The sequence below is a fragment of the Dendronephthya gigantea genome, unplaced genomic scaffold, assembly GCF_004324835.1.
Source record: "Dendronephthya gigantea isolate DGI-Jeju-01 unplaced genomic scaffold, DenGig_1.0 000033F, whole genome shotgun sequence".
NCBI lineage: Eukaryota > Metazoa > Cnidaria > Anthozoa > Malacalcyonacea > Nephtheidae > Dendronephthya > Dendronephthya gigantea.
In genome coordinates, this window is record NW_021163043.1 from 1,079,208 (window position 1) to 1,092,058 (window position 12,851).

Consider the following 12,851-nt stretch of genomic DNA (forward strand, 5'->3'; position numbering starts at 1 on the left):
TTAAAATAAACTGTCAAGCATTGTGATTGGACGAAATTACACACAGCGAAATTACACATTTGTTTTTCCTTCAACTTCAAAAGAAGATATGCAAGTATTTCGCTAGCGAAATATTTCTCTGCAAGTGGAAATCCAGCTTATTTGAGAAATGAGGGAACATAAAAACAAAATATTTTGAATAATATTTTGTGTTTGTAGGTGTCATTAACAAAATTTGTTCGTGTGTAGAATGCTAAAAATCTCCTTTAACAGTTGTCGACGAATGTTAATTCTCGCCAAATTTTTCTTGTCCGCAACAAAACCGGACGTGACATAAGAAATGCTACCAGTGTTAGGAAACCAGTATTAATTTGTTTTACACACCGCTCTGACTTTGTTTATGAAAAATTAAAGAGTCTGTAGAATCCCATCTCTGTTGGGAAACTGTAGAAATTAGATTCGGTGAATCTCAAACTCGCTATTGTTTTTGCTGCCGGGATCATCAACCGTGCTGATATTAACAATTAAAATGGACTAGCACTAGTACTTCAATTCGTATTCAAATCAATCAATAGGGAGGTTAAGAATTAAGATCTACTTCCACTACCAATACCGATACAAAAATAGATGACGTATTACAGTTTGGCAGAGCGGAAATTTTAAAGCGTTAAGATTGTGACTTCCAAGAAGTAAATAAACATGGCGGAGTATAGCGGCTGTATTCACATCAAAAACTCTAATCACAATCCTTAAGTCTCACCAAACAAAGCAGAAACATTATACAATTGAAAACTAATAATATTATTAGAAAACTACTGTAGAAAATGACAATAATACAGTAAATATAATTCGGTACTTCTCCTACCTATCCACTTCCATTTTCAGCCCCAAAACGATACTCGCGACTTCCAGTGTTATCACATTTTGGACGATTTTTACGTCTGCGCATGCGCGTGACTGAGTATTGGTATCGGTACTCGTAGCGGAAGTCGATCTTAACCTCCCTAATATACAACGCAGTGAAACGATAACGCCGTTCTTAAGGTTTATATATATTATAATTTACATGAAGTTTTCTTCAAAATAAATATACGATCGACTAGGAAACACACTATCTATGTAATCGCTAAATGACACTATATCTCTACACTATGTATAAAACCTCTTTTGAAGGACATTCAGGAAAGTCGACAGAAGTCTCCGTTCTACATAACCCTTTAATTTAAGATTATTCCCTTTTCTGTTTTTACTTAGACACCATCCGTTTAACCTGTCTTTTAACTATTACTACACAGAAAACGCGGTAAATGTATCTATTGGTTAAATAGATAAAGAACCCACGTCGAACAAATTTACAATGTACGAAATGTACGATAAAGGACAAAGAAAAATTCCGTGTAGCTTTGTCATTGAGCAATAAAATTCAGACTGTGTTTTTGGTCATTTCTATAGTGCTTATGGTTTGAAGGGAAGCATTCTTACAGAGAAAAATAAATGCACTTGCTTCCATATAAAAAATTAGATTATTCAACTTATTGTATATAATGATGCATAAGATTTAGGACGGCAACACGACGACAACGCCAACGACGAATATAAACTCTTTCAAATTAATGGTCGGAAAAGAAAACTTGTCTATTATCAATCTTATGAATTTAGTACAATAATAAAGGTAAAAACAAAACGAGCAAAGGTGGGAAGGTTTGTTCTGCTAAATCGAAATTGAAGTTGCACCACCTGGCTGTGAAGGTTTTAAATAAATCCTGGACATACCAAACGTGCACGAATGTTTAGTTTTTATATACAAATTGTGGAATTTGTAGTACATATAATTTCGAAAACAAACATTTTAGTGGGGAAATACAACGTAATTATTTTTGAAAGAGAAAATGAACACATTCTGCGGAAACATTGCCAATGTTTATGGATTTTGTTGAAGAATTTTTGGCGGCCATTTCGAAAAGGACTAGCAGGCGAGCTCAGAAAAAGTTCTGTTACATAAGGCATGCATCCATATGAGATAAAATGATTTGCATTACCGACTTGTAAACAGCAATTACGCTAAACTCCCATGGGACTTCCTCCATGGTTCTTTTTACTCATCATTAGCTGGCATCGCCATCGAAGCTGACGTCGTAGATCTTAAGATCACTATATAATTTCCAGACACCGTGATACGTAGTGTTTTATTTCGCTACCCAAAACGGCGAAAAAAATGGGCTCGATAAGAAATGTTAAAATTGCAACTGTACAAGAAAGCCGTTTTCTGGCAATCAATAACAGGACACTATTCCCTAATCCCTCTCAGTGTCCTATTTATATACACAGCTATAGTCTACAGTATGAACGACTGCATAGTCCCTAGTTTACTGACTATACAGAATGAGTAAAAAGTGTAAAATCTCATCTTGTTGTTGTGGCCGAGTGCTGGCCATGAGCGTGTCCGCCATGATGGTTTGGTCGAAATCTGTGTTTCTGCACCACCTCCAGCAACCATTCTTGGGTCACAGGCTTCTTGATACTCTGACAAACACCTGTTTTGGTTAAAAAATCAAGAGCTTTCAAATACGGTGTTTTACATCGTTCAGAAGGCAACACTATGCCCATTTCCTGATGGTCTGGTCCTGACCACATTCTTCCACAACCGTTTAATATGATCGAAAGAAAAAAGCAAATTTACAGATTATTCACTTTAAGAGGATAAGCCATAGTCAGTTTATTTATTGTGAAATGATTGGGAAATATATGTAAACTAAAATCTTTTCCCCCTTATCTATATAAGCACATGTAAGTTTCTCTACCCAGAAAACATTTTTTTTCGTTTCAGAAGCAAATAAATTCGATCCTGTTATAACATCCTTGAAGACTACTCAATAATAAATACTACTACATTCCAACTCCTCCGATAAGCATCCTGTAAATTCCTAAGTTTTCTTTCACAACCAAACAATTCATTCCTGAAAACTAAAAATTGACTTAAACGATCGATAGCAGTTTAATATGTTAGAGGAATCTTACTTTGTGCGGTAGCGTAGCTGTTTGGGTAACTCTTGTCTTCGCGCTGTCTCATGAAGACCCATTCTTTACCATTGTAGGTACATTCAATGATTTTCTTGTCCAGATTTTTTAATTCATTCGTGATCTACAAAAAAAAGCTCAATTCCAACGGCTGCTTTCAACGGTCGCGTTTTTTGCACGTGCATACACGGACGTAAAAGCTGAAACTTTCCAGAAAAAAAACCACACCAAAATCATCAACAGAATCCAACCCTGTATGCATCTATTGAATCGCTGATTTCATAAGTATCATTTAAATTATTATTTCAACTTTTACGTGCGTGTACGCACGTACAAAAAACGCGACAGTGGGAAACAGCCCTCAATTCCAACTTCTTCACGTAAATTAAACGAACAACGATATATTCACATTGAAAGAGAAAGACAAAACTCTCTATATATAAATGGTTTGATAAAAAAACTCACTTTAATAAATCCAACCGCTTGATCATAGCCCCCAACTCGCAACGCCCCAACTTTCTCTTTCAAACAACTGAAAAATATCCGTATTTAACAAACAGAGACTATAATTTTTTACCAGGGGAGAAAGCGTCGAAATTCATCTCACCCTTCCTGTTGAACAGTTGTAATGTGCAGTTGAAAATCCACTGAATTCAATGTGTGAGGTTTCCATTTGAGGAGACCAGGACATGGTCCCGGAATGTATTCCTAAGAATGAAAAAAACATTTTATTCCCCCGCAGTTCCATAGAGTACAACGACAAAATATTAAAATGAACCGAAAAACCCCTCAAACAACGCGATTGAACCATTTACAGCCATTTTAGAGCATGTGATTTAAAATTAGTTACTTCACGTGCCAGTTAAAGCAGGGATAAGGTCTGTGTTGACATGATCAGGATTTGTCGGAATCCAATTCACTTCCGATGTATTGAATATGGCCTTCTTAATTATTGGTAAAAGCAGTAACACGTTCATTTTAATTGGATCTTTCGCATGTGCATTGCAAGTCAAGCGACTCGAACAGATCTGTTCAGGGTTGTTTACATGAGCCCGGTTACCCGAGATTCAACGAAGTGTAGAGGATGGTTTTGAGGTATTAAAATAAGTCTTAATGAAACGAAACAAGCACTTACTATTGTTAGGATGACCACACGATTACCAGGATCATGTTATTTACTCATTTCAATACCTCAAATTCATGTATACAGGCTATGTTCACAAGATAACGTTTATAACGGTGTTTCAAACACCGTCAATTTACAATAGAAGTTGAAGATAATTTAACATATTAGTAATATTTTTCCTTAAACCGTGCGGACAGGGCGTCGAAACAATGAAATAGACGATTTTAAAAACGCTCAAAAACGACGCTCGTGTGCATACAGCCTCAGAGCGCATAGTTACCTCATCAACTGCATTGAATACCAATCCATCTGTTTCGTGAGTGAGCTTAGGAGAAAATTCCTTTAAAATCTGACAAAAAGAAAAAGTATTTTTGAACGTAATATTAAACACCTATTTCACAAGCTACAATGCATGAGATAAATCATGTGGTCTCCCTTGTAAACCTAGATTGCTTAGTAGGACTTTTTCGCGCATACGATGGTATGCTTGCCTTGCTATAGGGCCGGTATAGGATCGTGCGGGGATCGTTTAAAACGCCAAAATTCAACAAGTCATAGAATAACTCGTAGTTTTTATGACGAGAAATTGATTTTCCAATTTCTAAAATATTTGCCTAGCCATTCACAATAGAACAAGTGCATTTTGTTCAAAGCGTAGGTCTCTTACCCATTCAGATTTCTCTACGGGAAAAAATTGTTTGCTTCGAATACTAAACGGTTCATTTCTTTTGTCCAAAGTCCCAGCCTTCACCGCGTTATTTCTCGGTCCAATAATATCAATATCGATACACCTCATTCTCACGTCATGAGACATCTTTCCGATGGCCTGGCCCTTCAAGAAATGTACGAATACAGTTTCATCAAGAGAGTTCTGTCGGAAAACTAGGTGATAAAATTACATATATTTCGGCTTCTTTCACGAAACTTGTCATGAGTCGGTTGTATCAAGCCCGTTTAGCTTAATTAAACGGTGGTTAAGTTCGAAATAGAAATCAAGTCTATCGTCTTATCCAAGAAGCGAACTAAATGTTTTTAACCTTAATACAAAGATGCTGTTTACAACTACATATCCAGGGCATAATGCTCAAGTTGACTCATTCAAGAGAGATGTAAGAGTGTTTACTTATTTCATTTTGACTTATCAACCGTTTAAGCTAAACGGGCTTGATACAACCGGCCCCAGCTGTACAAGGTGGCCTGGGCTCAAAATACCAGGCAAGGGCATAGAGCATTTAATGTTTATACTCTAAAGTAGCTAAGGTATACGCGAGTATTGTTTAATGTTGTTTTATCTAAGCGAGTAATCTTCATAACTCGCCGGTGAGCAATCAACGAAACTACAGTTATTTTACCTGAAACCTGACGATATCGTAGATTAGATATCTCGGCGTCAATTGGTCGTCATTTTTATCCATCACCAATTCCTAAATAATTCGAGAAAAACATTGAAGAAACCATAAATTAATGTGCATCTATTGTGTGTCCTGGATGTGGCTGCTAAGTAACCTTTCTACCTAACAAGGGGGAATTTCGTTTTAAACTAATCGGCATATTTGTTTACATTTTTAGGCAAAGCCAGTCAGAAAGCCTAAAATTTTATATTTTATACTTCATGTAAAATGGTAAATAATGTATCTTTTTACCGTAAGTAGTCAAATTTATGCATTCTGATTGGGTTACTGAAAATGTAAACAAACTTGCTGATTGGTCTAAAACGAAATTCTTCCTTGTTTTTTTACATACCTACCTTGCTTAAAATCTCGCAAATTTTACAACGCTTAGTTGGCCGATATTTGGGGAAAACTTGGTAGGTAAACCAGGCACCTTTGGTCAGTCGGTTAAACACACTCTGCACAGTCTCTCACAGTAACAATTTTGTTTTATCCTTGTTCAATAAAACTTGAAACGTTTTGAGGTAGAATTTTCAAATCGTTTTGTTATTTTCTATTCCGACATTGGCTTACCCCATCCAGTAAAGTGTCCTGAACGTGAGAATGAGGGACTTTTCTTTGAGGAAACGTTAGTTGAGGTGCCTCAAAGACAGCGTTGTCCCTGTCTATCAAATATATCTCGTGAAGTCCCTTGATGTACATCATATATCTGAAACAAGATCAATCAGTTCAGAGAAATTTGTCAAATAATCCAATGATTCGCATTTTAATACTAAGCACAAGAAACATGATAATTTCGGACTGTTCGTTAATTAACACTCCCAGAGGATGTCTAACCTGACTCCATCAGCTTTCCATGTGACACGGTAGAGTTTCTTGTTCAAAAATCCGATATTGTGGACGTCCATTGAGACGGGCTGACTCCCGGGAAACCCGCTTCTAAATAACGGGAGAAATATCTTTCAGCGGTGGTATTGCATAATACAGGCCCTACATGCAATAGCTATATATAACATGGAGTACGAACTTGGTTGTTAGAAGTGAAGCCAGTTCCTACCCCATATCATACTGTATATACTGTACAGTACAGGTCTCGCACGTCAAACCATAACTCATTATTGTCGTAACATTGGGAACATTGAACACACAATAATTGTAACTGTAACTGTAACACACATCTACAATCAAGTGAGTATATACCTTTCCCAACCACAGATATCTTGACATGCGCGTTGAATATCGCCAAAAGTTGGTTGTGGGGCAACGGTGATGCCAGTAACTCCGTCCATGAATTTCGCTTCCTAATAAAAAAAAGTTTCGTTACACAAATTTTCGAAATAAATTTTCGTAACAACGAAGATCAGCGTAGATCGGAATTTCAATGCCCACTTAGAAATGCGCGAATTTCGAAGCTATCAAAATTAGGAACAGTCTGCATGTCAAGAAATAGTTTATTTTATAATATTTATAATATTGAAAACTTACACTAGTTTTGAATTCTCTTCTTTGTCTTTTACGGCCTCCGTCGGGTCTGCTGCCATCGGCCCCAGCATCATTCTCCTGTCCACCATTTTCTGCCTCGTTGTCGCTTCCCTCCTCTTCTTCCAGGCACCACTCAGGCAGTTCGGGCGCCTGCAGGCTTTCGCTCTCGTCATAGCGTTTGCAGAGGTCGTCAAGATAATGTTGCTTATATATTCCCGGAGATCGGTTCTTGAATAAAAAAAGAACTTGCAATGGATGATTCTGGCAAGAGACTTATTCAAAAAACAATCATGGAATTAGGAAAACCACAAAGCTTAAGGCCATGTTACACGGTGCAACTTTTTTTGAAACTTGCAATGCAATTCTACTTTTAAGAGATGTAAATTACTGAAAAGTCTTCAAAATGTAAGTACAAGAACGCCATGGAATGTATAATAAAGACAAAAGTTTGGTAGTTGCCAAATTTACATTTCTCAAAAGAAGAATTGCTTTGCAAGTTGCAGGAAAAATTGGGGTAGGGTCGCAGCTCCTCTCAAGAATGATTTTCATTGGCTGAACTTTACAATACATTTCTGTTTCAACCAATAGCATAGCTTCGTTCTTTAGAAAGCATAGAAAAGCATTATCCAATTGGACGAAAGCTCCCGAGGACTGCGACATGTCCCAAAAATTGCACCGTGTAACATGGCCTTTAGTTGTCATATGTTGTAAAGTGGGATAAAGTCCTGCTTATTGGGCTCAAGTGCTTAATATTAACGCACACAGGCTGCCTCAGAAAAACAAAATGAAATTATAACATGCATATACCTTTACAAGGATATAATTTATTGAATTTGTCGATATAATCTTTATGCAGTTTAAAAGAGAAGTTATTTAGCTTTCTGACACCCTGCATACAAAATCTATCAACTTTGCAGGACTGTATATTCTTGATATATTTTTATTAAATATTACCTGCAAAAAAACTTGATTAGCAGCTTCCAAGCTAGAAAAACAAAAATATAGAAGTTTAATAAAACAAATCCAAGATTTTTAATGATCGTAGCTATATCTTTAATGATACACAGTACGGGACAATCTCACACCTCAGTTCGACCTCGGTCTGACCGCGGTTTTTGTTAGGTTATTTCTAGACAGTACTGTACCTCCATTCCAAAACTTGGACAAGATACGAGATAATTAAAAATCCAGTTCTGTTGAAACCATGGGTGCAGTGAATGCCTTAAATGAATGATTAAATTAATAAAACACTTCATCCAGTCGCCATAAAAAATTCGACAAACAGTAATATTTTTCTGCACGATCATTTCTTGGAAAATACGCAAACCTATTTTATATCCACATTTAGTTGTAGTTATTTACCTATGATCTTCTCAGGTTCGTCATTCCAAAATTTTGAACAAGTTCTGATAAAGTTATTGGTCTGTTCCACATTAGGTGCTTCGCCATGACTGAAATGAAAAAAGAGAGTGTGTTTGCAGAAAGAGAAATATAATGCAAAATGTAAGACTAGTTTATGGAAAAGGTAATGAGAAAAACACGATGAATAAGAGTGAAGGTCGAATGTACCGGAATGTGGTATATTGTGGTATATTCGAGACCTTGGTATGGCAGAATATACCAGAGTATGGTACATTCGATCTTGGAAAGGTCGGATATGCTGGAATATGGCATATTCGGCCTCAATTGGTATGGTTGAGTATACCAGAATATGGCATATCAGGCCCGTCGGAACAGAGAGGGAGGGGGGGGGGTATGTCAAGCTACTTATTAACAAACTGGGGAAAGTTGAATAACGCAATCAACCGGATAGTGGCTTTTTCAATCGCTCTATTATAAAAAACTGCCCATTGCTCGGTTAAACCGTAGTATTCTTAAATTCAGGATCGTGTTTAATAACTGTTACCCCAAAGCTGTAATTTTATTGCATTTCCAGCATTTTTAGAATGGTTGAAAAATCACTATCCGGTGGATAGCGCTATATATAGCCCCAGCCATTTAACATCGTTTCGCAGGGAAAGTTATTTCAACATTTTGCTGTCAGGAAGAAAACGTCTTTATATATAATTCTATTAACCGCGGGTATGATTTTAGTGAGGTCGTTTACGGTTGTTTTTCGTGAAAAACGTTCGGCTAAATCAATTAAACACACAAATTACTATATGATTTTGAAGCAAAGTTATCCTATTGGTTGTTGGAAAACAGCGAGCCAATCACGGTGAAGCCATGTTTGAGTGATGTGATTTTCCCGGAAATTCCCGCGAAAAACATCGAACATGGCCGGTAAACATGTGTTCTTGAAAAAAATCAGTTTCACGGTTAAATTTTCATGCAAATTTGCTTCTTTTAGGAAGACATTAAAAAAGAAAGAAACAATACCGTATTTATGGTGTTTTGTAACGAAAAAGGAAGAGGAACTTCATAAGTAAACATCGTTTTTCAAAGGGAAAAGATCGTACGGTATGAATATGAGAGTATACTCTAAGTCTAAGTATAGTCTTTATACTATAGTATAGTATAGACAGAATTGTAAAGTACAATTCAACATTTCTTCGAGTATCTGTTGATAGGTAATGGCATATTTTCTCGCAGAATTGTGAAAAAACACGCACTCGTAACGTATTTCAAAATTGGATAGTCCTTTGCCTTTGGAATAGCTGGGCTGTCTATGAGTATATGTATTATCGCAGTCTAGAATATGTTAAGAATCAAGGAGTAAATTATACCAAGACCAAGTGACAGGAAATAAAATAAATCAGCTGACTGTTTGTTTTCATGAAAAGTAAAATTAAACTTTGTAAACTGTGATTTTGACTGATACTGCCATATGACAACAAGGTGTACAAAATATGTTGGCAGAGGTTGGAGCAGAATGGTATGCTTTGTGACCAGCTGTTAAACGTCTAGCTGTATTCTTCAGAAAATCATGTAAATCAATTACTCATTTACTTACCCTTTGCAGTTAATTTTGATGTATTTTATCCCAGCATCATCCAAATCATTCCTGTTGTAGAATCTGGAGGTATTTGTCAGATCAATTACCAAGCCAAGGGTTTTCTGAAGTTGATTAGAGTAATTAGATTAATAACATTATACCAGCTAGAACTAACAGACCGTCAGTGTGGTTGTGAACTTAGTGGGGCCACTGTACAAGTAGGAATTCATGTTATTCACTGTGCATTAAATTAAAGTTATCTGTCATTTCAAGCACATAGGAAATTGATTTTTCCATGAAAGGATTGATTAATTCCTGGAATTGAATGCATAGATATACAATATGGTATCAACACAAAAATTAAAACTACAGTCAGTTAATGAGTTATATTTTTAGCAGTATATCTAATGAGGCATTGGCATATGTTATAAACCTTAATTGTATACAGAACATACAATAAAAACACACTATATTTAAACTTCTTATGTTTCAACCTAAGGGCTTTGCATTAGGGCTTGTACACAAATTGAACTCTACTCATGGGGATGCTTAAGTCTCAGAAATTCAAGAATATTTTTGTAGATCATAGGCAATAACAACATTTGATGAGAGCTTTAAGATGAGACAACAAGTGGTTGCATGGAAATGCTGTCCAAATTCTTGCTAACCCCTTAGCTAGGAATATAGCTGTGGATGGCTAATAATATGATTAAGCAATTACCTAGTCCTTTTTGCAACTTGCAGTGATGAATTTTGAAGTTTTAGTTTTTTACATTTGAAGGGAACTATGCAGCTATGATGCATGTTTATTAGGAAAGGTTAGGGTACTGTAAATATGGGAAGAAAAATCACTGGGAAGTGAATCGAAAATCTTTACCTTATATCTAGCAAGATAACCCAACAACATTGGCAGCTGCCATCGATTTTCTTCAGGCACTTCGGCATCATAACGACTATCCAAGAATGTTTTAAATGCAAGAAATCGATCTAAACATATATAACACATTACTAAGATCACAATTGCCAATCTAACTAACAATAATTTACAAGAAATGAATGCAAAATGGACATTTAAAATTGCTAATCATGGGCAGATGACCTCATGTTCAGAGTATATAAGGATCAAAGTCTCAATAAAAGATCACCCCCTGATGAAGAAAGGCACTAGGTCCAGAGTGTCAAAACATTGGGTCTTGAATGTAATGGTTACTTTCATTATATAAAACTAGAATGGCGATTATTTTCGGACCCTGAAATATTACATTTTGTTTTCCTAGGCAGAATGTAACATTCATTAGATGCAGCATATCCCAAAGTTCTCCGTCAAAGTGGGAATGTTTGTACTTGATAAAGCCATTTCTATATCTTAATTCATTTGATGTGAATTTCATTTGAATAAATTCACAAAATGGAAATCATTCAATGCAATGTGTTTGGATGTGTCATGTGTGAGACCTTGAGTTGGCAAAGAGATTAAAGTCATTTACACTAGATGTCAGGATGTACCTTGATCTAGCGATGTAATAATATAGTCCCAGTATAAAAAGTATCAAAAATCCTAGAACTCTATTAAAGTGAAAGTTAAACTCAAATATACCATTAACTCATGGAAAATTATATTAATAACGTTCGCATACATGTAAGCTTGTGCTATTCTACGAACTAACGCATTGTCAACAATTAAATTTGTACAAATGTACGCGGACTGCAGACATAATCAATTATGCCTGCAGTAATGTGTAAACATGAGTAAACTGCATTCAATTTAGTGACACTCAGACACTGGACAGTAAAAACGCCACATTACGGACAAATTTCATGCAAAAGTAATTAAAAATCACGGCTACCTGCAATCAGATTGCTTTTTCTTGGACAGTTTTGCCACCTGGGTGGAACAGACATTGTAAAAATACAGATTTAGCCTCCAACCATTTCATGAGTCATCTTTACCGACTTTCGAACGCTCATAAACTCAGCCATGTTGACAATTTATGCAAACTACGATATTTTCCGATTGTAAAACGATGATGTCACGAACACTCTTACTGATCTTTATATATATCAGTAGTGTGACCAGTGACTGTACTTTTTATCTGTTCGCGCGAATAAAATTAATTCGCCTAGTGGAAAACGGGCTTTAGCAATGGATCCAATAACATTGTAAAGTAGTTTGAAGGTAAACCAAGTAAAATTTCAAACCTCTGTGAACGCGGAACTGCCTTTGTAATCAGAACTTGAACTCGGAACTGGCGAGTTAATGTGAATGAATCTCCAGTGAATTAATCGAAACTGCTTAATCATTCACGGTTTTTTAATTAAAATTATCATAACTTTTCGTGCCTAAAAGGAGGCTTCATCCATCAAAAACATGATGAGAACCGTGATCTACTTGCTGCTGCTATCGATGACGTTGCTTACGATGTTTCACCTGCCCTTGCTTCTTTGACTGGCGAGGTTCTTCCATCCAGTGCTAATTCAGCCGATGACGCCAGAGTGAACATTGCTGCGAGAGGTTCCTGGCAGAGATGTGAAAAGGCATTTTTTGATGTAAGGGTGTTTAACCCATACGCCTCAACACATCGACGCCAGACGTTGAGCAGCTCGTTTAAAGCCAACGAATGGGAAAAGAAGCGACATTACAACCGACATCACACCGGTCGTCTTTCACGCCTTTGGCATTACGACGAAAGATCGCGTTGGCTTTGTTTGCTTTGCTTTGCTTAGAGCCGCGTGGTGTGTGTTATCGTGGCAGTCGAAGTTGGAGGACTGCGTCCATCACATCGACTAATGACACTACTTTGTCGGAATGGAACTCAAACTTTAGCAGTCTAGTTAAGTTGTTTTTGTAAATAGCCTGTAGAACTGTTACACTTAGTTTTAATGCATGATCGATGATTGTAAATTTCCCTACTACTAATAA

The 12,851-nt window shown here is 36.5% G+C and overlaps 1 protein-coding gene across 1 annotated transcript; it reads right to left on the bottom strand.

Annotated features, from left to right (window-relative positions):
- Window positions 1–860: 860 nt before the first annotated feature.
- On the bottom strand, window positions 861–11,911 carry LOC114525233 (mRNA-capping enzyme-like). Its single transcript, XM_028546456.1, has 17 exons — window positions 11,779–11,911; window positions 10,809–10,918; window positions 9,950–10,053; window positions 8,359–8,447; window positions 8,142–8,217; window positions 7,951–7,981; window positions 7,000–7,224; window positions 6,715–6,815; window positions 6,352–6,453; window positions 6,088–6,223; window positions 5,476–5,547; window positions 4,791–4,955; window positions 4,404–4,472; window positions 3,605–3,705; window positions 3,463–3,529; window positions 2,998–3,121; window positions 861–2,513 (listed from the first exon to the last, which is right to left on the bottom strand). The coding sequence occupies exons 1-17, from the start codon at window positions 11,831–11,833 to the stop codon at window positions 2,383–2,385; spliced, it is 1,758 nt and encodes a 585-aa protein (XP_028402257.1). The 5' UTR covers window positions 11,834–11,911; the 3' UTR covers window positions 861–2,382.
- Window positions 11,912–12,851: the final 940 nt, after the last annotated feature.